Below are 27,980 nucleotides of genomic sequence, written 5' to 3'. Positions count from 1 at the left end.
GATTCGGTGGAGCTCTTCCGAACCTGGAAGTGAATGCGATGAATGTCTTCCGCGCGTTCAGTTGGGAAACCAAAGGTGGGATGACATCTTCCAGAAGATTCGGTGGAGCTCTTCTGAACCTGGAAGTCAATGCGATTATTGTCTTCCGTCCGTTTGGGTGAGAATCAGAAGGGGGCGACATCTTCCGGAAGTGGAAGAAGGGTTGCCATTGTACGTAAGTACGCAGTTTTCCTGTGTACGTGCAGCAGTTAAACTCGTACAGTATTTTAAAACGAGTACATTCATTTTTAAATAACACGTTTGTAGATTGGAATACGTTGTTGGGAATGTATACACGAAGACTGAACTTTTAAATATATACTGTGTTTTATTGGCGTTATACTTCGGTGTTAGGCCTGCATGCTAGGCGAGGCGTTTCGGTAAACTGGGAAATTACACTAAAAACCACAGAGCTACATAATTAAAGTATGTGATAACATTATAACTGTGGTATTCGTACGTCCTATTGTATCGCCGCGCTAGCCTATCATCCCTTAAGAGTAGTTTGAGTAAATATATTGTATTCATTGAATCTTAAAGGGCGAAATAAGCTCTTAAGCTATATCATGGGCGTCCCGTGACTGTACAGATGTTATACAATTTACACTTTAGGGAGTCAACAGTGGTTGTCATACACACAAACTTGCTTCCGTCATGTTAACGTGGAATTTCCACCACTGGCTCGGGGTCACCAACGGAGATGAGCGGTGGCTCCTTTTGCTCGATTGTGTGGTCAGGAGATTTGTGTTTACACTTCGCATTATACATTTAAAGTCTGCGACGCTTACAGCGTTTGTTTATATACTCATTCACATCCCTTCTGTTAAACCACTGCTGGATGAAGGCTTTTTTATGTTGTGTAGGTTACGGGGGTTGTTTGACTATACAGTACTTCACGATCAGTGCGGGTTATTGAAAGGGTTGGGGAGCGGCTGGTGGGTGGCGCCTTGGGATCTGTTCTCATCACTCGCCACTGACGCCAGCCGTGGCCAGAAATCGCACTCGGATTATCAGTTTTTCGTTCTGCGTTATGCTCATCACTGCGCCACCACTCTTGCCAGACTACATTTGCTAACTTAAATCTTTGAAAACCATATACGTATCAAATGATGTGTAAACTTTATACGGTATGATCAATTTAATCAACGCACCGGTTCACAGGAATTTAGGACGAGGACGATAGTTTGCCTTTGGTACCTGCCACGGAGTGAAAAGACACGATGGGATGCGATGGAGGAACCATTCCCAAGAGACACGAGCTGGTGAAGGGGCCTAAGAAGAAGGCACAGGTAGGGAGTGGGATTACTCCCGATGATGACTTTCCTCACTGGTGTCTGAATCCATGGCTCACCTGTCTCATGAGGCTGCCAGAGTGGCACAGTGGTAACACTCGTGCCACAACTTGGGCACTTCTATGTGTGGAGTTTGCATGAGGCATGACGGTGGCGAGATGTTAACTCTCTCGCCTAGGATGCAGGGTTCATAGGTTGGATCCCCACCCTGACGCCTGTATATTTGGAGTTTACATGTCCCCTTGGTTACGTGGATTTTTCCCCACCTCTTCTGGTTTTTCCCTCCACATAAACATCCGTTTAGAGTATTTGGCTGCTATAAATTTCCATGCAAAAAGCATCTTCATTGAACTATCATTTGCGGCCAGGTCACTTCTGAAAAATAGCTATGTAGCTCAGTTGGCCTTACCTAGTAAAATAAAAAATAGTTTTGGTGAAAGTTTTTGTACTCCCCTGTTCTGCGTCAGTTTCCTCCGTGTCTGCTCCCATCGCAAAAAAACAATGTCATTGGTGCTGGCCAAACATCCCAATGTAGGACCCTCCTGAAAAATAGTCTGGACTCAATTTTGACTTAAAACTTTCGTGACTGCAGGAATTCTGGACTTTATTGGGTAAATAATAACAATTATTGTTATAACTGCCCGATCAAATGTCTTTAAATTTTCTTCTAACAATATTGTATCTTTATGCACTCAATCAAGTGCCTTTTTTATTGTCTGCAAAGGCTACATATAATGCTATTTGATATTTATTTTTTCCAGAATTTGATAATCTGTTTGTCGTAAATGCTAGAGACCCCTTTATTAAACCATACTTGGCTTTGTGGTTTGTTGCCCTCAAAATGTGTCATTGTTTTGTTCAGAATTATGTTCATAAACAATTTATACAGAGGAGATCATTCTTAAAGTGATGAAGATAGAATATCACAATTAGTGGAGGAATGTTATGCAGATGTATTTACACGTTTGTACCTGCGCATGTGTGTGTGTACCTACTTATCTTCCGTTGTGCAGAATGACAAGGATGCGGACCTGGCGGCACGCTGGTTTTATTGCGCGCTGAGTCAGCAACCACTTCGTCCACCTATAGTGGCCTGTGAACTCGGCAGGTGAGCAGGAAGAGAGGAGGGGAGCAAAGGAAAGCAGAGAATAAGGGAGCCAGAAGAGTGGAGAACACAAAACAGTCTGACGTGTGTGTGTGTACGTACACTTGTCAGTGTATGGGCGTATGCATCTAAACAACATTTATATTATGTGTCTATGATCTAAATACAATCTCATCTAAGGATGCTTTACAATTTTTTTCTACATAATAGTAGTCAGGATAGAGAAACATGGGTGAGAGAGAGCAACACTACAGCACGGACCGGATAGAAGCAACAAGGGTCCCAGCACTGACAACAGAAAGAGCTTAAGGGACAGCCAGGGCAGCAGTAACAAGCCCCAGGGCATCCTCATTAAGACATTCAGCAAATTAATGTTGTGGCATTTCTCGTTCTGGTATGCATGATTGTTAAGTCAGATGGTGCACCGCTTAGGATACGTGGCTCGCAATAGAAAAGTTGCGAGCCAAAATCCTGGTTGATATTTAACTCAGTTGATATGCGGGCCATAATGCAGGAAGTAAAACATGTGTATCCTTTAGATAGACTTACGCCTGTCGTGGGAATGTGATGTTTCCACAACTGGCTCAAAGCTGTCAACTGGAGTTAAACTATGCACCAAAATTAGTGGAGTGAGAAACCACTGTGACTTTAATTTTTGACTGTGTATTTCTGCACATTTGATGCGTGCGTGTGTAAGCTTTATTCATAAAATCAGTACCTGTTGCAGTGTGTAATCATCAGCACTTGGGATGCTGACTACACCCCCCACCCCCTTGTGTCCATACTGCCCATAAGTACTTGCCCGATTAGTCTATTCAAGGTTTTTTGGGGATCTTTGTGTGCAGGCTGTATAACAAGGATGCCGTCATTGAGTTTTTGCTGGAGAAGATTTCGGAGAAAGTAGCTGTGGAGACTTCTGCTCACATCCGCACCCTCAAGGTACGCACATGCGTGTTGCATGTCACGACCTGTTGTGGCTGTATGCCCACATGTGTCCCTGGGCATGTCTACACCTGTCCCTTTGTGTATGGGGCATTATTGAAATGTGTCCCCATGTGTTCTCATGTTGGCCCCAACCATCTCCGCATATCCCCCATTTGTATGGCGTTTTACGGGTGTGTGTTTCTTGTCTCCCGTGTTTCCCCACGTCTTTGCAGGACTTGACCGAGCTGCGCCTGACGGAGAACACGCTGTGGCAGGGCGAGCATGCACACAGCAAGGGCGGCCAGACCCCCAACATCCCCGCCCCACGTTTCTGCTGCCCCCTCATCGGCCTTGAAATGAATGGGCGCCACCGGTCAGTGCCACAAACACAGCAGCAGCAATAATAGCAGCAGCAGTAGTAGCAGTATCAGAAGCAATATCTACATCAATAGGTACAAGAATAACTAAAGCAGTAGCAATATCTACAACAGCAGCAATAGGAACGTGATCATGGTAAAGTGACCACTGTTAACAGCAGATGGCAACATGAGCCATAGTATCATGTGTATGTATGTGGGTCTAAAGGAGCAGTGACATGATGGGCATTGCACTGAGTTATTAACCCAGCAACCTGAGTCGGTTGTGGGCCTCCCCTAGGTCCAGCTATACTACCTGGGAGGTCTTGTGTAAATAATATATGATGGTGAAGGTGACTTAGCCTTCACAGGGTATATAGTGGGTTGTGTAAAACGTGAGACCTTGGGAGACAGACAGAAGGGCATGGTCCTGGCCGCAACAATCTCTCGTGTGCCATGTCGGCCCAAATAGGTGCTCTCTAACAGCACTTACCCCAAACAGTCTAGTAAGGCGTATGTTTTTGTCAGTCAATGTGATCCTTTGCTTTTCAACTTAGTGATAACCCATTGTGTCAATTGTGATGGTATACCTGCAGGTTTGTGTTCATTCGGGGATGTGGCTGCACTTTCTCCGAGCGAGCTCTCAAGGAGATAAAGTCCAACGCCTGCCTCAAGGTAACGCAGCACCATGGGCCTGCGCTTGGACAGAGTTTTAAGGCAGTGGTGGAGAACCTATGGCGCACGACCTCCCTTCACTCGGCCCGCAGCCAAATGATTACAGCCTGCAAATGATAATAGCACGTCGTTACAAGCATCTGAGCTGCACTAATCGGGTACTAGAGGGAAATATGTTCAAGCTGGCAACAAAGCTGTTGCTAATTTTAACACTGTGCCCAATCACTAAATTAATGTGTTAATGTGTGGTTGCCCGCTGAAGTAATTTTTTCACCCTTGGGAAGCAAACGGTTCCCCACCGCTGAGCTCAAGGAGACACACGATGGCACACACGATGGCACGCACGTGCAACACGAGGACAGCATAGAGGGCTAACACGATGATATAGTCATAATGAGGTGTGCTATGGTCAGTGTGGCGTGACATTTCAGGACGACGATGTTGTGGTGCTGAACAGCTCCGCAGAGGAGGTCAAGCAGCTGAGGGAGCGCATGCTCGAGCGTAGAGAACGTGCCAAGATTGAGCGGGTAGGCACGGCGGTGACGCCAGCACCACCAGCACCATCAGCAGCACCACCACCTGCATTATCAATAGCGTCATGAATATCAGCACTACCACCACTGATCACGAGTACCTCTAGCACAACTACCTTCAGCAACACCGGTATCAGCAGCAGCGATTCCCAGTGCTCATGACCAACAGCAGTAGCATCCGCATCAACATTTTAAGCAGCACCACTACTGTCATAATGAAGATCATCAGCACCATCACCTCCATCATCACCAATAATGCATCAGCAGCAGCAACAGGAGGATGGGCATTAACATATGAACAGTACCACCACTTTAATCACCAGAAATATCAACATCACCACTCGCAGCAGCATAACCACCTCCACCAACATCATCAGCATCTTCGTCACCTGCAGTGGTACCAGTACTCAGCACCAGCGCTAGGATTGAGATACAAATCTGAAGTAAAATGGGATGTTTTTAGACTTGAGTCAATAATTATGTGTGTTCCGAGATAATTGTTGTGATATCCCCATCTGTTTCTGCAGAAACTGAAGAGGGTGAAATCCAATGGCTCACAGAGCACTAAAGCACTTGAAGGTACACTTGCTCAGGCACGTGATCGCTGTTTAGAAAAGTACATCCTCAACTTACTGGGCTAAGTCAGTTGTGGGTTGTCCTGGTATATTCCTGTTCCTTTACAAAGTCCTAATTTTTTTGCCACAACTTAATTTAACCTTTGATTTAAAGCTTTCGTGACTGCAGGGATTCATATTCTTGATTCTTTTGGTAAAGTCACGTAGAAGGGAAACAATGTATTTGTTTTATATTTTTATTATTTTATTGTTTCCCTTCTACGTGACATTACCGAAAGAACCAAGAATATTAATTAAACCTATTTATAGTTTGTAATATATTGCTTTTCATGTTGCTTCAAATTAGCACGGTTGGCTACATGCGGTGTGAAATAAGTTCTAAATACATACAAACCACTGAAAATCACAAGCCAATTCTGAAAGGCACAATCCAATGCTACAGTACTGTAATATACAGTACGAAACTGGATACAATGATAAGAATTGTTATGGTGAATATAATTCACAAAATTAGTTATTTGATATGCCTGTTTCCCGTATTTGTCTCCACACAATTTTTAAAAATGTATACATCCCATCAGATACACGGCCTTCTAGCAGTGCATTTTTCAGTAGTATTGGTATAACACAAGCAAACTCTGGATCGGTTTGACATTGTGTCACAGCAACAGTTAGGCTTGCTTGAAATAATGCTGGTGAAACAATGCTGCCAGATATGTATAGGCAAGTACCGTTTTAACTGAGACTGCCTAGCACATCACATTTTTATTAGAGGCACTCGCTCTCTCTGATAGTCGGACCAGGTGGTTAACTTAGGGTCGTCCTTGTGTACGCGTGCGTGTGTTACAGAGCCAGGCACATCCGCTCATGTCTTCAAGAGACCTTGGCCTGTGGCAGCAAGTCCTGCGGTGGAGGAGGTGGGGCTCAGGGCGGAGAAGGTTGCACGCCTCCCTGTGGAGAAGGTTGGCCCTACTGTGGAGGAGACCCACCTTTCAGTGGAGAAAGTTGGCCCCACAGAAGAGAAGGTTGGCCCTACAGAGGAGAAGCTTGGCACCACAGAGGAGAAATTGGCGGCGGGGTCCGCAGGAGAGGTGAAGAATGGCAAGATGCCTGCCGGCAAGCAAGGACGGGAGGGGAAGCGAGCGGTGGGGGCTGAGGACACAAAGACGGACAAGAAAGACGCGAAGCCCTGCTCGGAGACATACAAGTCCCTGTTCACCTCTCACAGCTCGGCCCAGAAGGAGACGGCTCACTGGGTCACCTACAATCCCTACTACAATTGAGCTCAAGTGTGTTTTCGTTACATATACATGCACGAACACGCTCACGCACATCTTCCCCAAACCCTCGGAGCACTGGAAGATATTTCAGCATTTATGGATGTAGTGGAATGTTTCCTAAGTTTTTATTGATCTCCCGGTGTGGCAGTTTGAACATGAGTCAATTTTCATAAATCCGCCCCCTACCCCACCTCTGTCTACCCAGCAGTGTGGCTCGGTACACCAGTCACTCTGCAAATTCTGTGTGTGTCCATCGTGGAAGAGCAGGCCAAAATAACCTGTAGAGGGCCTCTCCAGAGCTCCCTCAAGTGGTGCCCCTTGCTCCAGCAGTAACATGAGCAGGGCTGCACCTTTTCATCTTGAGCAATACAAGTTAATGTTAGATTTGGAGTGGTGGCATAGTGCACTGCACAATGAAGCCCGTGCCTGAGTTGTATTCCTGGCCGTGGCTAACAGTGATTAGTGATATCTAAGCTGGTCCTGAGCATCCCGTCAACTTTGCCAACCAGCATTGACTATACTTCACCATGTGAAGTACAACCCCCATGACTGACGCAGCATTGGGAGGGCTTCATCTCACGGTGAATTGACAAAGGTGCTGTACATTATTAAATTAATGGATGAAAATAAGACGATACTCTTTTTCAATATGCTTACGAGTTATGATTGTGTCTTTTTATTCTCAACATATTTCCATCAGGAAACATTGTAATTGTTCCATGAAGAGCCTGGGACTTGTTGAGCCTCTCTGAATAAAGAACATTGCTGTAATTATGCAGTCCTGTGTTCAACTTCCTCCACACGTCTGTGCTTTTTTCTTGCAGAAAGATAAAGGAGTTAATTCACATGAATTACAGCATAAACCCGTGCTTTCAGTTTAATGTTATGTTGAATTCACTTAACCACAATCCTTTCGGTTTTGTTTCATTCTTTCAAGTAGCGAGTAAAATATAACTTGTCAAGTGTTTTAAGACTTCAGTTGTGCATTTATCATATAGGCTTGGTTCTGTCATCTGTTGACTAACATCAACATTACATTTATATAGTGGCCACCAGGGTGAAAACTTAAATGTGTTAAGGTCCTGTGGTTGAAACGTCTAGAGAATACCACTGGATGGTGTGTGTGTGATCCTTGCATTATTGATTATCTTATTCACGGCTAAACCACGTGAATTCCATTCCCGTTACAATGAAGGAAACAAGAAGATTCTATTTGGATATCTTGCAGATCAGTGTAACGTCGCGTGAGATAACGGCCCACAGAAGTGGATATCACAGAGTTGCGTGGTTCACAAAGGGGGCAGCACTACCTACCACCGTTAGGAATGCATGCGTCAACATTTAATTCTCGCATTTAGAATGTATCACTTTGTACAGGGCCAGATTTTAAGCGCTGGTTGTTGGGTGCAGTCAATGGTGGCCAGGTTGAGACAATCTACTTGTAGACCCTTTTCGGGAACATGGCCAATTTAATGAAATCAGATTCAGCTCTCGGCTTATTTTGGTTAAGGCCTTTTGCGCTAAAGTATATTTTAATGTTAAGTGCAATTGAAATTGATAAAGCAATTGTGCAAATCTTGATTTGAAGCTTTCGTGACTGCGGGAATCCATACTCTTTGGTTATTTTGGTAAAGTCACGTAGGTATAAAATAGAATAAATCACGACGTTTCGGGCGCAACACAAGCGTCCATCAATTGTGTAAAACAGCTCAACACGTATTATAGTGACGTTTTTATTTTTACTCAATGTTTCGTAGTTATTGTTTTGTTCTTTCGGTAAAATCAGGTTGATAGAAAAAAATAAAATAAAAAATATAAAAACGACGACGTTTCGATCGCAACACAAGCGATCATCTTTTTTCAGGGGGAAAGAAGGGGAAGGTCACAGAAGGCGGCCGCTTTTAAAGGCTTCAAAGAGGTGTGGGCGTGGCAAAAGCGTTCCGGCGGCGGCGTGGAACATGCAGGGCCACCAAACGTATGGGTGTCAGAACGAAGTGGGCGGGGCATATGTTCCCTGGGTAAGGTAACAAGCAAACACAAATCAAAGTCATGACTTGACCTGTGCTCCCTTAAGAAAAACAAAACAAGTCATGACCCAAAGTAGTTGATGTCATCTTTCCAATGATTGCTGAGTTTGTAACCAATCTTGTCGGTTGAAATTGTGTCTCTGTCTGTATATATGGATGGCTTCGTGAACGAATCTTTGTTGATAACCAGTGGACTTGCAATGTACCATCGTCTGAGAGAAATCAATTTCGTGTGAGCCAGCGCGCATTAAAATAATGATCAGCCACGGCAGAAGTATTGGTCATACCGTGTTTCAAATCTGCCTTATGCTCACGAACACGGTCCGAGACATGTCGCTTAGTTTCCCCAATGTAACTGCTTCCGAAGATACGGCTGAGTTTGTCGTCACCGGGATATTGCATGTCAGGAATCTTGTCCTTCACAGATTGGATCAGATCACGAATTTTATGTACTATGTTAAATCGGACCTGGATCTTGTGTTTCTTCATGATTTTGGAAATATCTTTTGTTACCCCTGCAGTGTATGGCAAGGTGATGGTTTTATATATTTTTTTCCATCTATGTGACTTTACCGAAAGAACCAAAGAATATGAATTCCTGCAGTCACGAAAGTTTTAAGTCAAAAGTTGCATAGCTATTTAACAATATTAATATACAGTAATTAAAATAACAGCTACTTCAATACAAACTGCAGGGTGATCCATTTATAGAGAACCCGCATTTCTATTGACCCACTGAGTTGAACGTGGACTTGATGTTCGATATTTTACAGAGGAGAGTGTCAAGATGTAACAAGTGCATTGAGATTGGTGGGAGACGTAGAGTCTTTAAGTAAATGCATTTTGTTTATGTTTCTTATAAATAATTTCAGTGGGTAATCTACAAATGGATCGCCCTTGTGGAGGGCCTTTCGCCATCACTGGCCGTGTGAGACATTTTAGGACTGCATCTGTACCCTTGAAACTGGCTATACATGGACTCATTACTTACGAACGAGTTATGTTCCAGAAGACTGTTCGTAAGTCGATTTGTTCATAAGTCCAACTTTATTCCTGTCGATTCCAAACATGTAAGGCATATACAATAAACACGGGGAATGGCTTTAAAAGTTGTATCATCTGCAGATGTAGATGCCACTGGTTCTTCATTGCATTGCTTTATCCTACATTAACATTAGGTGCCCCGCCCATGCTGTTGACACTTGGGCTACGCCCATCTCTAATTTGCCTTTAGAGGCTAACCCCCCTTTTCCCGATGACGACCGCTTGTGTTGCGATCGAATCGTCGTGGTTTTAAAAAAATATTTTGCATTTTATTTTTTATTATATTTAAATTAGGACCTCCTTTGCCAGTACCAACATATGAGAATAGGTTTTCCACTTTTTTCTGGCAACAAATCTGGTGTTAAGATGTTAAAACACCAAACTGAAACCTTTTACAAGGAATCATGTCTGCATTAACCACAATACTTGTGGTCAGAATGCCAATAAAAAAATACTCTGATAATATATGCATTTCGATTTAAAGCTTTTGTGACTGCAAGGATTCATCTTCTTTGGTTCTTTCGGTAAAGTCACGTAGAATGAGAATAAAATAATACATTGTGAGAATATTATTGTGTTATTTTATTTTATCAATTTATTATTTTATTCTCATTCTACGTGACTTTACCGAAAGAACCAAAGAAGATGAATATATGCATTGTCTTTGAAACTGATTGGTCCACACCAGAGACAGCTTTCTTTTTAGCCTAGTCTCAAACGGTGTAAGACCAGAGGACGCCAAATATAATGTAGACTTATTCATGGTTATTTCAGTAGGCCTTTTGGTGTCCTCTGGTCTAACCGTTTGAGATGAGGCTCAGAAGAAAGCTGTCTCTGGTGTGGATCAATCAGTTTCAAAGACAATGCATATATTATATTCTTGGTTCTTTCGGTAAAGTCACGTAGAAGGGAAACATTCAAATAATACTAATATAAAACAATAAAATTCTCACGACGTTTCGACTGCAACACAAGCAATCATCATTAGGTGTGAAAACCACACGAAAATTTTAAGAAAGTGGCGGTTTTTTAACGTTAGCACCACGGATAGCGATTTGACAGTTATTCAGATGGACGAGTCCATCTATGTTCGGAAAAGAGGAGGGGGGAGACGAAAAATAATGGATGAGGTTTGAAAGCCACCTTAAGCGTGATCAATCAATTAAGACCCGAAATGGTTTATCAAATCCTTCCAATGATTGCTAAGCCAGAATCCATCTTCTCGGTTGAAATTGTCTCTGTGTTTGTATATGTGGATAGCCTCATGAACGAATCTCTCATGGTAGCCAGATGGCTTGCAAAGAACCTTTGTCTTGGAGAAGTCAATGTCACGTGAACCGACTGAATTATAACAGTGATCTACCACGGCCGAGGTGTTGGTCCTACCGTGTTTCAGGTCTGCTTTGTGTTCACGAATGCGATCCGAGACATGTTTGGTTTCTCCAATGTAACTACTACCACAGAGGCAACTTAGTTTGTAGATGCCAGGGTACTTGTATGTCCGAAATCACATCTTTAACAGACAGAACCAGATCACGGATTTTATGTAATGTTCTTGTTGTGGTTTTCACACCTGATGATGATTGCTTGTGTTGCAGTCGAAACGTCGTGAGAATTTTATTGTTTAATATTTTTATTATTTTATTGTTTCCCTTCTACGTGACTTTACCGAAAGAACCAAGAATATGAATCCCTGCAGTCACGAAAGCTTTAAATAAAAATGTAATGCATATATTATCAGAGTATGTTTTTTGTTTGCATTCTGACCACAAGTATTGTGGTTAATGCGGACATGATTCCTTGTAAAGGGTTTCAGTTTGGTGTTTTAACATATTAACACCTGATTTGTTGCCAGAAAAAAGGGGGAAACATTCTCATATTTAAATTACTGAGAGAACCAAGAATATGTCTACATTATAGACTGCCAGAACGCTTGCTCAGGTTAAGAACCAGGCTACAGTCTACATTATAGATTGCCAGTACACTCAGTCCGATTAAGAACTAGGCTACAGTCTACATTAGTGATTTTTTGTTTATTATTATTTATTTTAATTCACTTTATTTTTTTATTATTTTTCTATCTACTTGACTTTACCGAAAGAACCAAAGAATATGGTTCTTCGTGTTCTGCAGATGTCGATGCCACCACCGCCTATTGCGCGGTGGTTGAACTTACGACTCTCGGTCCGAATATGCAAATAGACGTACGGACAGGTTTGTTCTTATCTCTGAAAGTTCATAAGTCGAATATTCCGTAAGTAGAGGAGTACCTATAATTGGATCACCCTTTTCAAAGCCAAAAACCTCCAATCTGGCATGGTATTCCGAAACCAATCCCAGCTGTTATTATAAACCACAGTTTACACAATCTCGAACGAACGATTCCAGTCGACAATTTCTCCACTGACCGAATCGGCGCGAAGAATCGATTCCCTTCAAAGCCCCAAGACAATCGAACCAACGTAACGATTCCCCGACGCTAAACAAGTAAAGGGAAATCGATTGACCGCTGACCACCCGGTCACGTGAAGGAATCGATCTGGAAGTTAACCGCTATATAGAATCGAATCCCCGGCGAGGCAGAAAGAGTACGTGGCGATGGCGGAGACAGACCTGAACGCGACTCTCGCCGTGGCCGAGGCGGCGGTGAACGCCACGACCAAGGTGCCCTCCACGCCCGAGGGCGTCGCACTCGCCTATGGCTCCCTGGTCGTCATGGCGCTGCTGCCCATCTTCTTCGGTTCCCTGCGCAGCGTCAAGTCTGCAAAGTCCAAGGTGAGAGGCGCGGCATCACCCCCCCCCCCCCAGGCCTCGACCACGACCACGGTCTCGCCTAAGGGCGCCTACCCGGGGAGGCGAGCGTCACGCGGCGGGGTCCCCGCAGAGCGACGGTGCGGGGCATTATTGCGCCGGTTTGCGTAGGCCGCGCACCATATGTGTGTGTGTGTGTTGAATTGTCCTCGGTATTATTAATCGGTGGCCGTGGTCAATCCACTGCTGGATGGACTGCATCCGATCCCGCGATGTAAACATTCACACGAATTGATTTCGTGCGTTCGTCTATCCGCCGGTCGACACGTTGGGTTCCGTTGCTGTCACTCCGTCGTTAGCATCGTCCCTTCAGGCCATGACGTGTCCTTTACAAGCCCACTCGCTTTTCTCATCAGTGTGTTGTTTTTTTTTGTTAACTTGTATAATTAGCCAGCATGTGTGTTTTCTAGAACCCGTATGGTTCCTGTTTCTGCGTCTCGTTAGAATGCGTTAACGTTTGAAATTGGAAATGAAAAACGGTTCTGTTAATTTAGAGTGAATATTGCGTGTGGTTTTTTTTGTCACTGTTTGATTTAATGGCAGGTCGCAGCAGGTGTGTGTGTGTAAATAAGTCTGTGCCGTCCCTTGTCAAATTATGCTCGGGTTATGAAAGAGAGGTGTGTCTTCTAAAAGTATACCCAAGTAAATAAAATAAAAAGTTACATTAGTTGGTTATCCTTTTAAAAGACTCGCCCTGTATTAGCCATTCCTTGGCTGCCATTCCGTTATTATTCTTGACCATTGGCCATCATTCCTTTAAGCCATAACGTGTCCTGCCCAATCCCACTTATTTGTCTTCACAGTTTGAATTAGAGTGTCATTAATTCACGTGTACCTGTTTTTATCTCAATATAATGTGTTTATCAATTAAATACGTCTGCCTTACTATTAATTATATTAAATAATTTTATTTCTAACATAGTACCACTTGTGGTCTAGAAAGGCTAAGTATTTGATATGCATTGGTCCTGGTCAGAATGATTGATAGTAACGCATTTAACTCAGTGGGAAACTGATACAGTCATCCAAGCTGTCAAAACAGACGTAATTTTTAAAAACACATACAACAAGGATACAAATAATTTTTACAAGCATAGAGCAGCTGCGCTGAGTTTCCATGAGGAGAGTAACAATAAAAAATCTGTAAGGAGATAAGCTCTCAAAATGTATTCTCAGGAACAAAGATGATGAGAATACATTTGAGGAATATTGGAGAAACAACGACATATATAATACATATAATGTCCCATAAATGTAATTTTATGGTGACAGTCACTTTAAGTACCAATGGATATCAATTAGAGGAATTGATTTTGGATTAAAAGTGAAAATATTTTATGAAAATTGAATCTATATTTTTGTATGGACAAAACATCAAAGCAGTATGTATGCCTCGGGTAGTTATTTTACGTGGACTGCGATCTAGAGCAGATTGGTGTGTATTTGTAAACTTTAACTTCGCAATATACCAATTTGCCCAAAGAATAAAGTTTTCAGTCGGTGCAATATTCACTGGAAATGTGAACACTATGAAAATATAGAGCTACGACTGTGAAAAGAGGTACGGAGAGGTACATCCTTGTAATTCCACTGAGAAGCAGATGCAAAAAAATTACACGAATTACAGACATCTTAGCGCTTGTTGAGAAAAGTAAATGGGTTTGTACAAGACACATTCACTAGCAGGCATGACAGCCAATGAATGAGACTAGTGATGAAATGGCAGGCAAAGGAAAAAAAATGCCTGGGAGCGTGACCACCAGAGAGGTGGAGTGATGAGATCAGGCCTCGTTCAGTTCAGGAGTTAGATATATTATTATTATAGCACGAGACCATGTGGTAGGGCAATGACTTTTGGGGACTTTTATCCAGCAATAGATAGACTGTGGCTGCTGATGGCACTGTTGGTAATAAGAATGAAGTACACCATACATTTTTGTCTTAAATTACCATTAGATTCGCAGTAAATGTGTTATCTTTAGACATTACTTCATATGATATTTCATTTCAGTCTACTATATACAGCGTTTGAGATTTGAATTTCAAGGAAAGTACACTAGTTAGGTTTTAACTGTATAATATATCAAGCTTTGTGCTCTTACCCATTTTGAAGGCCGTGGCTGGTGAAATATTTACATTTCAAACGAGGGAAGTTGTATTACTCTCTGCTTCTTTCGGTAAAGTCACGTAGATAAAAAAATTAAGAAAAGAAAACACGACGTTTCGGTCGCAACACAAGCGTCCGTCTTCAGGTGACTACCGAAAGAACCAGAGAGTGTGGATTCCTGCAGTCGCGAAAACTTCAAATCAAGACGGAAGTTGTATTGTCAATAGTGAACATTTGTGAAAGCAATACAGTAAAATACATATAATAGCAATTAGTCGTATATGATAGCTATTTACCTGGGAGAAAACATTTCTGTGATTTGGGTATTTTTCAAGATAATCATGTGTAGAATCTTGGTCAAATTCCTTTCTGAATATTTGCTTAATTACTTGTGGGAGGAAGCAAGAGTGGCCACAATATAGAGATAAAACTTAGCAGGTGATAGAAATAATGGGCTTTGTGAGACTGTATGACTTTACTGCTTCCTACATAAAGCAGGGTGGCATCTCGCATCACCATCAAACAAAATCTCTTGTTCAAAACAGTGGTTTAGGACTTGATCCTTGTGTGATCCAACAACCCCACCGACGAGTCTGCTAGGTTAAATACTCACACTCTTTTGACACACTTCTTTACAACTAACACAACCCTCAACACACTAATCACCTTTACCACACCTACTATTATCATCAGCACCATTATCACTAACTCCATTATCACCTCGACTATCATTAACCCCACCAACACTCACCACCACTACCAATCTCATCTTAACCATACTCGCCACTGCCACTCAACTTCTTCACCACGACCTTCACCAATATCACCTCCTCCACCACTAACACCTGGTAATGCCATAGGTGGCCATTACGTAACTAACACACATTGCACGTGGCGCTGTCAACTCTGGAATGGGTCACCACATTCCTCTTGGAGTGGTGCCAATGCAATCTTTGAGCTAGATTCCTTCGAGTGCATCTGGTCAGTGCCTGTCTGTGAAATCAAGAAGGAGTCATGCGCCTCCACCGTGCTGATTGGGTTTCGTGTTTTCTTTCATCAGCACTCCTCGCCCACAACTCGGCAAGCGGCCCCCGATACTCAATCGCAGACACGTGCCGCGACGATGAGCGTCGAGTTCTTAGATTGCCACCCTTTCAGCAAATTGCTCGTCCATTCAGCCGCTGTCTAACATAGTCCGATCGTTAGCTGTAAATACGATCAGAGTTTTATATTTGCCTAAAGAATTTCCAAAAATGAAGTGCTCCTTGGAAATGCGAGTTGCAAAATTTCCTTCTGCTATTAGAACTGCAGTGGCGCAGTGGTTAGAACTTTGAATGCGGCAGTCTGAATTAGTTTTTCTATTCACGTTGTGGGCCAGCGTGGTGAAGTTTGGTCAAGCAACCGGTATGATATTCAGTGTGGGCAAGTTTTTCAGTTTGAAGCAAATTGACAAAGGGCTATAAGAATATATTTGCTGAATAGGGAATTACATTTTCATCATAATGTCAAAAAACATGCCACTAAGCATACATAGCTATAAATAGTTTTAAATACATTTGATGTCCATCCCTCTTATGTTGTTCTGAATTGCAACAGTTTGCATGTTGGCTTATTTTGTTTGACTGTTTGAGTTTTGCATTTGACCCACTGAGCTACCCCAACGCATCTAATCTGTGCTCGTTTATAAAGCAATGTGCTTCATAGCGAGAAATAAAACCCCATTAATGAGCAGACATAAAGCAATCTTCCATATTAATAGACAGCTATTAATACGGTGTGTTTACCGGGACATTTCGTCTCAACGCACTGGCTCCTCGCCACGAGTTTTTGACACTTAATCCGTCTGAATTCGAGTCGGCCTTAAGTAGAGTGTTTAAAAAGAGGGCACTTCTTTGGGAACTTTTATTCTATATCACAACTTTGCTATCGGCGTCACGTTGTCATGAAATTACCCTTCGTGTTAGAGAATGGCCCGCAGAAAGAGATACCACTGAGCTGCTTCTGAGATCCCTTCAGGTTAATCTTGTGTACACGGTAGGGGGGGGGGGGACAATTATATCTCCCATGACATGTATTTCTCAATGCCAACTTGGGCAGATTTGATTTCAGATGAGAATCCTCTGTAGCTTCTGACCCCAATTTGCCAGGGCCCTTGGGTATTCCAGCATTATGATCATGAGCCACCAGTGACCTGAGTTTGACTCCTGATCAAGATGCAAAATGCTAATAGTAATTAGTGTCTAAACCTTGTCTGGGCCACCTTTAGGTCGATTCGCCCTTAAAAAAGCAAGCCTCTACCTGGACTCATTCGCTGAATATAGACTTGCACTACTGGGTTTGTGTTGGTATCGACTACATGTCTTACTGTCTTTGAATATGTTCTCACTAAGCATCATATCCTAAACCGTGGCCCCAAACGATCGTTCAGCAGAGGAATGTAAGGGCTGCACACGGCCCTCATAAACACCATCAACTGGCTCGGTAAACTGGACTGTTTTGAGTTTTTACATTCAGCAGCACGCTAGAAGAAGATTAACCAACCGTCCGTAACGATTTGAAAAGGGTGATCATTTTTCTGTGTGTTTGGATGCCTGTGCATCTATGTGACAATTATCTAAACCGGGCCTGGGCCTCCCCTAGGTCGACTCAACCTTAAATGAGTACCTGGTACGGCGTGTAAACATCGCCACTGGGGAGACAAAGGCGGTCGGGCGTGGTTTTTGGCCACCAACCCCCTCGTATACCGTTCCGGCCTTCATAGGTGCTGCTCGCTAACAGCACTTGCCCCTACAGTCTGTTAAGGCTATACGGGGGATCTTTTTCTTTGTTTGTGTGTGCATATGCATTTGTGCCTGTTTGCATCTCTGTTAGTGTGCCAATCTGTGCATCGTTGCATTCCTATGTACATGTGTGTGTCTGCCTACATGCTAGTATATTTGTGTGTATGGGGAGTGGCAGTCTCGGGGTTAGCGCACAGCGCTACGAACCCAGCAACCCGAATTCGATTCCCTCTCATAGCCAAAAACAGCGGTGAATATTTGAACCAGTCCTGAGCCTCCCCTAGGCCAACTCCGCCTTAAATTAGTACTTCGTGTGATGTGTGAACATCATCACTGGGGAGACAAAGGTGTCCGAGCTTGGTGTTGGCCACCCACCCCCTCGTGTGATTCACCGGCCCTCATAGGTGCTCGCTGACATCACTTGTCCCAACAGCCTGTTGAAGGCTATACAGGGGACCTTTGTCTCTGTCTGTCTTCCTGTGTTTGTCTCCGTGCGTCTGTATGTTTACGTATTTGTGTCTGTCCCTCGTGTTGTTTTTTCGCAGGCGACGTCGGAGATGACAGAGACGATCACGAGCCGCGACGCCGCTCGTTTCCCGATCATCGCGTCGTGCACGCTCTTTGGCCTCTACCTCTTCTTCAAGGTGCAGCGTCACCGCTCACGCATGCACTCCACCGCCACTTGATGCACGCATCAACAACAACCGCCATTGTTGTCGGCGGCTGTCGATGCTTTGCCCGCGTTTCCACACACACACACTACTAGTAGATGAAACGTAGCAGACATTCATGCTCGGTATGCCCACCGTTAGAACATGGCACATTCGGGACCAATGTAGCACACACCACTAGCGTATGGTACGCATACCAAGAGCATGCCAGCGCACACCCACGAGTCCGCTGATACTTAGGACATATGGTGCTGATTTGTGGTACACTTTCACCACATTTGAGACTGATGTAGCACAGCACCACCAACACAGGAGGCACCACTAACATTTAGCACACATACCAAGAGCATGTTAAAGACACTACTAGCATGTGGTTCAGAACACTCGTACATAACATAGTCACTATTAATACATGACACGCACACATCGCTAGTACGTGACACACAGCCGTATTACATGCACACACAGCACATAGAGATAGTGTGCACAGCACTTTCAACTCCAGTAAACAATTGCACGTGCACACACACATGCGCGCCACTGACATGCGGTGATTACTATGATGCCATGGTGCCAGGTTGGGTTCCCATACCACCAGGATTTGATGATCCGTGCGAAGTGAGAAACTTGATACAATAATAACTAAACACTTAATTAAAATCGAGTCTAAGCGCACGCCCCTTACTGCGAGCATCGTCTGTGTGTGCGTCTGTTGAATACGTGCGCAGTTATTTGTGTGGGTGTAACATATTATGCATGTGTGTGCATGTGTGTAAGTGTATTTGTGTGTGATGTGTGTGTGTGAAACTGCATGGGTTTACAGACTTAATAGGGCATCTGTGTCTTAGGTGTAAAATGTGTGTACTTTACATATGTTTGTGTATGTAACCGTTTCTTTGTTTATGGGTGTCGCTTTTTATGTGTGCAGCTGCTACTTTATGCATGTGCATAGTTGAAATTGTGTCATTAAGTATGCGTGTGCGTTTTGGTGTAAGCATTTCTGCATGTGTATATGGATATTTGTGGGTGTAACTGTGTGTGTGTGTGTTTGCTTTGGTCGACTCAGCCTCAAATAAGTACCTGGTGCGGTGTGTATACATCGCCACTATGGAGACAAAGGCGGCCGGGCGTGGTGCTGGCCACCCACCCCCTCGTGTGCCGTGCCGGCTTTCATAGGCGCTCGCTAACAGCACTTGCCCTAACAGTCTGTTCAGACTACATGGGGGGATCTTTGTGTTTGCTTATATTTCTGTGCATATATGATGTGTCCTCAGGTGTTCTCGCAAGAGTATATCAACTTGCTCCTCTCCATGTACTTCTTTGTACTGGGGATACTGGCTCTGTCACACACGATCAGGTGAACATACACACATACACAAAGATAAAGATCCCCTGTGTAGTCTACACAGGCTGTTGGGGCAAGTGCTGCCACTGCGCACAGATGAACGCCAGTACAGCGCAACGTGGGAGGTGTTGTTTTTGGTACCATGTCTTTTTGTGTCTGTGTTCTACGCCGTCAGTCCTGCCATGGCCCGGGTGTTCCCGGGTCCAGCCTTCGCCTCCCAGTATCAGCTGCTCTTCACACAGGGCACTGGGGAGGCACGTGAGGGTAGGTATACACGCACACACACAGACACCCGTAGACACACAGACGTACAGACACACAGACGCAGGTGGACACGGATAGCGCCACGACACGCGAGCATAGACTCTCACACAGTACCGCGTGTACGCAAGTTGACACAAAGAACGCATAGCCACGCACACGTAGCAATAGACACACACCCACGACGACACGCGGACATGCATAGGTGCACACAGTGGTACCAACACACGCGCGCACACACCATCAACGACACAGTGACATACACATGTACGCACGCAGGCACTCGAAGCACACTCACAAAATAGTTGTGCGTTGTGTTTTGGCCACAGTTGAGACGCTGTTTTCCTGTCCCGGTTTATGCAGAGATCTTGAACTACGAGTTCGACCGTAAGGACCTCTTCTGCCTTGTGCTGAGCTCTGTCGTGGGCGTCTGGTACATCCTCAAGAAGGTGTGACCTCCTTTCGCTTTCCTGGAATCTGCAATGAACACACATACACACACCCACATCGCACAATCACACCTGTACACTCTCACTTGCACCCTTGCCTGCGTTCTTATTTTAATTCATTGTCTGACGAATAGTCACCACCTTGTCCACCCTGTGGGAACTGCCACATTGTAATGGTTAGCAGCACACTGGACTTGCAATCCAGAGGTCGCCGGTTAGATTCCATCGTAGAAACAATTGTGCAGGTTTCTTAAATCCCCCTCGCCCCACCTCCTCTGCCCACCCATCGGTATAAAATTGGTTACACCACAGTCAGTCAATCGGCAGGTTGCGTGTGGTGGGGTAAAGTTGAGTTTACGCCCACTCCTTCCAACATGTCAACGTTGAAGAGGAGACCAAATACCCTCTATTTGTGTTCGCTCTTGTGGACGCCTTTTCTGCCGGCAGTGGAGTGAGCAAGCTACTTTAGGGCTGCGCCTTGCAAGTAGTATTATTACGAATGAAGTTTGTGCTGGCTGGTCGTGCTATTGGTTGTGCTGTAAACCGTGGTTGTGTCGGCCGTGTCGCGCTGAAGCACTGGATCGCCAACAACCTGTTTGGGCTGGCATTTGCACTGAATGGAGTGGAGCTGCTTCATCTCAACAACGTGTGCACCGGGTGCATCCTGCTGGGCGGCCTCTTCATCTACGACATCTTCTGGGTGTGCGCACGCACTCACGCACGCACGCTCGATTACTTGCGCACATATGTACACGTAACAACAATGACACCAGCCGCCATTCGTCACTAAGTAGCGGTGAGGTTACCACAGCGCTTGTGCCAGCCAGGTGCCATGGGTTGACTGACAAATGGCTGGCAGATGCACCACCTCTGCTCCCCACCGTGCCAACTTTTGCTGCGTTTTAGCCACCTGGCGCATTGCTCATTGTTCTAAGAGTCGCTCCTCTGCCCTTCAGCTGCCTAGTAGCGTCCTTTTCGAGCTTCCCCTAAAGAAGCCGACCTTTATAAACGCTGATTACAATCATCGGCAAGTTCACTCGGCTCCAAATCCTCCCGTAACCACATCAGCACATCTTATCGGTCATCAGCCCTAGCTGCAGACATAACGTGCCCACACGCACACAAGCACTGGTAAAGCGAGATCTTCCATGTAACCATGCAGATTGTTGGGTGAACTGCTGCTGGAAATCTGTGAAAAAGAGCTTCTTAGCTCATCGGATTCCTCCAGTCTTAAAATATTCAGATTCTGCTGTGAGCGAGCATCTTTGAAGGCCGGAACGATGCTGGTGTAGTCAGGACCACGCCAGGTGATCTCTGTCTCCCCTATTCTTATGTTTTCACACCGCACAAGGTTTTGAGTGATGGCTGCATCGACCTAGGTAGGAGGCCCATGACCAGTTCTGATATCACCAGTGCTGTTCGCTGAGGATGGGAACCCAACTCATTTCGTTGGGTTTATAGCGCAGTACTAATCAATAGAAAACTTTATTTTCGTAATGGATTATAAAGATGAATCGGCACCAGTAAGAATCGCTTGTGATCGATTAATGGATGCGTTGTTGCGTGCCCTTTCTGTGTTTGTGATCATTTCTCCGTGTGTGTGCGTATGTTTTTTTTCATGTTTCCGTTCCATCGCCCAGGTGTTCGGCACTAACGTCATGGTGACTGTGGCGAAGTCGTTCGAGGCTCCGATCAAACGTGAGACCGCTGCGTCCGTCTGTCCACTTTAGTGGGCTCGTTTGATATTGACTGACAACACAGCAGTGCAGTTTGTCACAAGGACAATGTTTACTTAGAGGTGGTCGGATGGCTCGGAAGGCAGAACGCTGATCTTGGCCATAAAATGAGCAACCCGGTGAATTGTGTTGTAAACATCAACGCTCGATAGAAAAAGGGGCAGCCGGGCTTGTGGGAGGCTGGCTACACCGCCTCTTCACACGTGTGCATTGATGGCCTTATTATGAGCTAGTTATCATCACCCACCTTGCGGGAAAATAGTTATTCGATTCACGAGTGCTGTCGTGTTGCAGTGGTGTTCCCCCAAGATCTGCTGCAGAGGGGATTGGAGGCCAGCAACTTTGCCATGTTGGGACTTGGCGACATCGTCATACCAGGTCCGTCCATCCATTTGTGCATCCGTCTGTTTTCCTACATGTTTGTGTGTGTATGCCCTTGCTTGCCTGCCTGCTTGTCTGTCCATCTGGGTGCCTGCCTTTCTTCTCTTTACCTGCCTGTGTCTGTCCGGCTCTCTTCTGCCCGTCTGTCTTAGTTGCACTATTTCCGTGTCTTACCTGCTTGTCCATCATTCTCACTGTCGGCTTACCTGTCTGCCTGTCTCTTTTGCACTATTTCCCTGTCTGTCTGCGATTAATCTCACCGTCTGGCCACCTGCCTCCTTGCCTGTGTATTTCCATGGGCAATGGTCTATGTCATTTGTTAATATTGCAGTGGAGTCTCTTCTCTACGACATGGATCAAGATCTGCAACCTAAACAACAAAAGTTTGTTAATTGTGCAGGCGACGCGCTCGGTGCGGGCGCTCGTTTTGCCCGTAGCGTTGCTATCACGAGACAGCTCTGACTAACACCCCTTGGTCCTTGGGAGAGTGAAGCTTCCATTTAATGTTGGTGTCAAGTCTGTTTCACTGCAGGTTTACCCGAGAATAAAGCCTAATGTAAAGTCGCATTGTCTTATTTCAGGAATCTTCATTGCTCTCCTGCTCCGCTTTGATATCAGGTAACAATTTATTTTGCAAATAGTGAGTTGGTTTTTCTTTTGAGTGTTTTCTCGTGTGCGTGCGAGGTAGTTGCTCGTGCACTGCGCTATGAATTAAACCCTACAAGCCCGCGCTGTGTGGGGTGAGGCCCTCGTGCAGCAGTGAATAAATAAAGGGCTGTAATTAATTATAATTATTTACGAGACAAAAAAAGAGACAACCCAGCCCCTGCGGTCAAACCCAGGCTCCCAGTGGCGCTGGCCTAGTTGTCTATGCCAGGGGTGGGGAACGTCCGGCCCGAGGGCCGTATAAGGCCCGCGAAATAATTTGGTCTGTTCCAGCCATCACATTAGGGGTGCATTAATTAAATGTTTGACCAAATATAACGGGCTAATTTTTAAGTTGATCATTTTGTATGGCCCGCGAATGATGTTATAAATATCCAAAAGGCCCTTAGCATAAAATAGGTTCCCCACCCCTGGTCTATGCCATGGCCATTATGCATATACTTAGCAGTGTTTCACTTTCTACTCTATAATCCAGGTGGCCTATGTTGAATTCCCGGCAACAGTGGTCATCAATACCTTATTGGTGTCTTAACCTGGCCTGTGCCTTGCCTATGCGCAACTCGCCTTGTGATTAATGTGTATGTGTATATATGTTGAACTTCTTTCGCATCATACGTAGCGCACCGTGCTAATAGGAGTTGCGGGTGAAGGTCAACAAACTAAACACAAAAAGCAATACATTGTTCCTACCAGCTGTAAGTGGGATGTTTATCATCATCATCTGTGTTTGAGATGAACAGCCTGAAGAAAAACAGCCGCACGTATTTCTACGTCAGCTTCCTTGCCTACATCCTCGGCCTGGGTCTCACCATCTTCGTGATGCACACCTTCAAGCATGCTCAGGTGAGCGTGACCCTTCGCCCTGATGGCTACACGACCAGCACAGCGATGGTGCCTCTCTTGTGATGCTAGATGGCCCAAGTCCAGAGGTTGCCAGTTCATTTTGATCTCGCTGCGCAACACGTTGAAAACGTTGGGCATGTTTCATACATCCTCAGCCGTGGTCGGTACAATGAGTACCCCATTGTGGGAAGTCTACAGTGGTTTTCCCTGTGGGCATACTCGACCCCCACCATAGGAACATGGAGTTTTCACCACTGGCTTCGAACTGTTCATGGGAGATGAGGACTGCCGTAAGCTCTTTTTTTTAGCGGGCAATCCACTTTTAATTGTTTACTGAATGTCCATGATCCTGTGATCCCATGTGTTTTCCTAACCACATGTTCCTTTGTCCCTGTGCCCCCTGTCCTGTGTGCTTGTGTTCATATGTCTCGTGTCACCTCTCTGTGTGTCCTTGTCTATCCACTGTTCCCATGTCCTGGTGTGTCCCCTTTATCACTTCTTTGTGTGTGTGTCTTCCATGTCCTCTCGGTATCTAAATGCTTCCTGTCCCCATGTGTGTTTGTCTGTGTCCCCTGCCCTGTGTGATTGTGTTCACATGTCCCATGTCTTCTCTGTGTATGTCTTGTTTCCTGTCTGTGTTCACATGCTCCCCGTCCCCCCTGTGTGCCATCGTGTCCCTCTGTCTCTTCCATCCACGTGCTCCCTTCTCACCCTGGTGGTGTATGTCACTGTGTTGCCTGTCCCCGTGTGGGGTGTTCCCTTGTCCCTGTCTCCCTGCAGCCGGCGCTGCTGTATTTGGTCCCTGCTTGCATTGGGCTGCCTGTGCTGGTGGCTCTGCTCAAGGGAGAGGTCAAGGAGATGTTTAAGTGAGAGATTAAAACACACATTAAGTTACATGTATAAACACGCACACAAGGACACTACACATGTGACGTGTCCTTGTGAGTATGAACACACGTAAAAAGGCACATGCACGTGAATTTGTACACACACAAACACATGAACATGCACATATACACAAACGCACACAAACATACATATGTACACATGTACGTGCATGAATACATGCATATGCACATAACATAGTATATACAGGACATACGCATAACCACATACATGCACACAAACACCCCATGTTTCCCCTTCAATCCATTTCGGAGTGAATGCGTGTGTTTTTAGCCTGAGTTGTCGACTTGGCAGTCTGGGTGGATGACTTCCTCTAACTGACAATTTGAAGCACTCAGCTGTGAGCTTTTCATATTGTGACCTCTGTTCCCATAGTCAATCTCATGTCTGTCTCCGTGTGTGTCTGTGTGTGGGGAGCGATGGCACAGTGGCTAGCACGCTACGCTACGAACGAGTTCGATTCCTGCTCATGGCCAACACCAGTGACAGTTATCTGAATCGCTCCTGGGCCTCTCCTAGGTCGACTCAGCCTAAAATTACTACCTGGTGTGGTGTGTAAGCATTGCCACCAGGGGAACAAAGGTGGCCTGCTGTGGTGCTGGGCAGCCACCCTCTCGTATGCCGTGCCGGCCTTCGTCGGCGCTCGCTAACAGCACTTTCCCAAAAACATCTGTGAACGCTACACAGGGGATCATTGTTTTGTGTCTGTGTCTGTGCATTTGTGTGTCTTGGTGAATGTGTCTGCATTTGTGCGTGTCTATCCCTGCCAGCAATTATCTCTCTTTCCTCCCTGTCTCTGTTTTGTTCACATCTCCACCCCCCGCCTCTTTCTCTCTGTCCACCTTCCACCCCACTCTCTCTCCCCCCGGCCTCATGCATCCTAAAGCTACGAGCTGCCCTTGGAGGATCCCCTCGCGGGATCGGACGATCCCCCGCAGACCCCTCCTATCGCCAGTGTGGGGGAGCAGGGGGCCCCCACTCCCCTCCCCAACCCCGGCCCCTCCCAGTCCCCCCGCCGGAGACGCTAATGGCCGAGGGGGAGCTCGCGACCCCCCCCCCCCCCCAACGTACGCCCCACAGCGGTACAGCATTGCGAGTGCCTCTTGCAGACTAACCGACTCACCACTAACTCTGCTCTGTCCTCTCCCTCTCTTCAGTTACCACTAATGCAATAACTCAATAACCAAGTATCCTCATATCGAGAGATTGGCCCCCATTGCAGGAATGTGGAATTTCCAGCGTTGGCTCAGGGCCACCAGAGGAGATGAGTTTATGCCACATCCGTTTCTTGCATGTGTATTTAAATGGAACCTTTTGAGCCAATTATTGGTAAATTTCCCACCCTTGTACACCCTTGTATAGGCAGCTTGACAGATGTCTTTTAATACAGCAATCCTGTGATATTGGTGTAGAAATGTGCAAACACATACGTGGATATTAAAACAGTTTGATTCGTGCACGAACTCGCTGACGGTGTGTAAAGTTTTTGACAGCAGAATGCAAGAATCCTTGTGTGCCCCTTAACGAGCGTTGTGGTGATGCCGATTGCACGGTGCGCTGAGCATTAACAGCCACCCATGTTCCCCAGGTATGAAGAGACACCCCTGGAAAAAGCTACCGAGGAGTCGGTGCTCCCCAAGGGGCCCGAGGACAAAAAGGGCGACTGAACCCTGCACGCCGATTTACTCAGTTTTTTTTTATCATGATTATTATCGTTATTGTCATTAACGTTATTATGATGATATTAATTTCATTTTTGTATTATTTAAACAAAATGAAATGACCCGCATTTTGTAATTTTTTGTCCATTTCAAATTTTATTTCGCTTTTCGTGCTAATTTTTTTTTTCAATCGGGCGGTTCGCCTTGAAGCGGTTGTCTCCTGCGGATTGAAGTGTTGACGCAATGCAGTTTACTGCTGCACCGCACCGTCAGTCATAGATGGAGCAATGCTTTGTTTTTGGCCATAACCGAAGCCTCGGATGGCTTTTAATCAAACGGCAGAGGGTGTCACGAGAGATGTCTTCTTGCCTGCAAAACAAATGTCTCATTCAAATTATGTTTCCATTGGCCAGACAGATCTCCGTCAACTCTGTATCATTGCCATACCAAGTTTCCAGGGTTGCTCGTAATAAACTCTGTGCAGGTGACAATTCACCAGCGACTGTTTGTTTTCAGGTTTCTCCAGTTAATCATGTCTTGGAGGGGCGTGATCACTCTGCCCTGCTGCGTTGGGATGGTTATAGTTCATCCATCCCCAGTACTGACCGGCCTTGCGCCAGCTTCATTTCCGAGATCTGACGACGATTGGGTGTATTCCGAGTTAGGTTTGGCTGGTAAAATTTATTTTTGCGAACCAGTATCACCCAACCCTTGTTGAGCTGGAATGCTCCACCAGTCATTGTTCAGAACGACTTTAATACAGTCTAAATTCAAACAAGTCACAATGCAGTTTGACTAAAGGTGAGTTGTCTTAATTTATTCCGGATCACGAGTCATTTATTTCAGTGGCAACACGGTCGCTATAAGATCTGTTCCCCCTGATCTATTATTTCAACACTTGATGTGGTTCGTCATTGTGCCGTCATTCCAAGACTTTTAACTCCAAGCAAACCCCCTCAATCTCTCCACAGTAAGGATTTCTGAACGCAGTTTGTATTCAGGATTCCGTTGCCGACACTGGGAAGAATTACTTTGGCATTTTATTCATTTTCTTTTGGAGTAGCAACCTTAAGAGGTGGGGGATTGAGTTACTCAATACGGCAACGCATTCATATAAAATTCCATGGCACGCTCCTTCACTGCAACACAGTTCCATGGACGAGGCTGAAGCAAGAGGTCACAGAGTGTATCACTCGTTTTCAACGGTTCCAGAAATTTCGGCCAATTTCACACTTTTGTGAAGGTGAATAGATGGCTTACCCAGACGTAACTCGTGGTGGAGCTTTGGCACGTGGTGGTTATCGCAATGCGGTATAAACCCAGTGACCCTTGGCAATCAAGTTCGATTGCAAAGGTTAGCACCGTTGGCGAGTGATATCCGAACCCACACTGACCAGTGTGGTGAAGTATGCTCAAACAATCCCCTGTGACCAGCACAGCATGGGTGAAGAATTATTCAGGTAGAAATAGGTTGACACAAGGTTGCATTATTCCGGAAGGTAACGTGGAGTGA

General features: G+C 45.2%; 2 protein-coding genes and 1 long non-coding RNA gene across 5 annotated transcripts; 2 read left to right on the top strand and 1 right to left on the bottom strand.

The window, feature by feature from the left end:
* The first annotated feature begins 74 nt into the window (after positions 1-74).
* Positions 75-7,550, top strand: RTF2 (replication termination factor 2). Of its 2 annotated transcripts, none has more exons than XM_032970391.2 (9): positions 75-210; positions 1,201-1,328; positions 2,345-2,439; positions 3,282-3,375; positions 3,594-3,733; positions 4,313-4,391; positions 4,805-4,918; positions 5,452-5,503; positions 6,349-7,550. In XM_032970391.2, exons 2-9 carry the CDS (start codon positions 1,260-1,262, stop codon positions 6,780-6,782), a joined length of 1,077 nt encoding a protein of 358 aa, XP_032826282.1. In that variant the 5' UTR covers positions 75-210; positions 1,201-1,259; the 3' UTR covers positions 6,783-7,550. The 2 variants fall into 2 exon arrangements, with proteins under 2 accessions (XP_032826282.1, XP_032826281.1); XM_032970390.2 differs by having other exon boundaries at positions 84-214.
* Positions 1,607-1,827, bottom strand: LOC142930802 (uncharacterized). Its single transcript, XR_012946758.1, has 2 exons — positions 1,741-1,827; positions 1,607-1,682 (listed from the first exon to the last, which is right to left on the bottom strand). It is a non-coding gene; the product is annotated as an uncharacterized LOC142930802 (long non-coding RNA).
* A 4,853-nt stretch (positions 7,551-12,403) lies between the features above and the next one.
* HM13 (histocompatibility minor 13) lies at positions 12,404-26,962 on the top strand. 2 transcript variants are annotated; one of them, XM_032970387.2, is made up of 12 exons: positions 12,404-12,625; positions 18,094-18,192; positions 19,494-19,576; positions 19,740-19,828; positions 20,189-20,274; positions 20,849-20,974; positions 21,915-21,972; positions 22,305-22,388; positions 22,973-23,009; positions 23,798-23,900; positions 24,681-24,766; positions 25,693-25,849. In XM_032970387.2, exons 1-12 carry the CDS (start codon positions 12,449-12,451, stop codon positions 25,832-25,834), a joined length of 1,170 nt encoding a protein of 389 aa, XP_032826278.1. In that variant the 5' UTR covers positions 12,404-12,448; the 3' UTR covers positions 25,835-25,849. The 2 variants fall into 2 exon arrangements, with proteins under 2 accessions (XP_032826278.1, XP_032826279.2); XM_032970388.2 differs by lacking the exon at positions 25,693-25,849 and adding an exon at positions 26,395-26,962 and having other exon boundaries at positions 12,407-12,625.
* Positions 26,963-27,980: the final 1,018 nt, after the last annotated feature.

This window comes from Petromyzon marinus, chromosome 43 (assembly GCF_048934315.1).
Source record: "Petromyzon marinus isolate PM22_M1 ecotype Great Lakes invasive population chromosome 43, UKy_Petmar_22M1.pri1.0, whole genome shotgun sequence".
NCBI lineage: Eukaryota > Metazoa > Chordata > Hyperoartia > Petromyzontiformes > Petromyzontidae > Petromyzon > Petromyzon marinus.
This window is presented reverse-complemented; position numbering and strand designations above follow the sequence as displayed.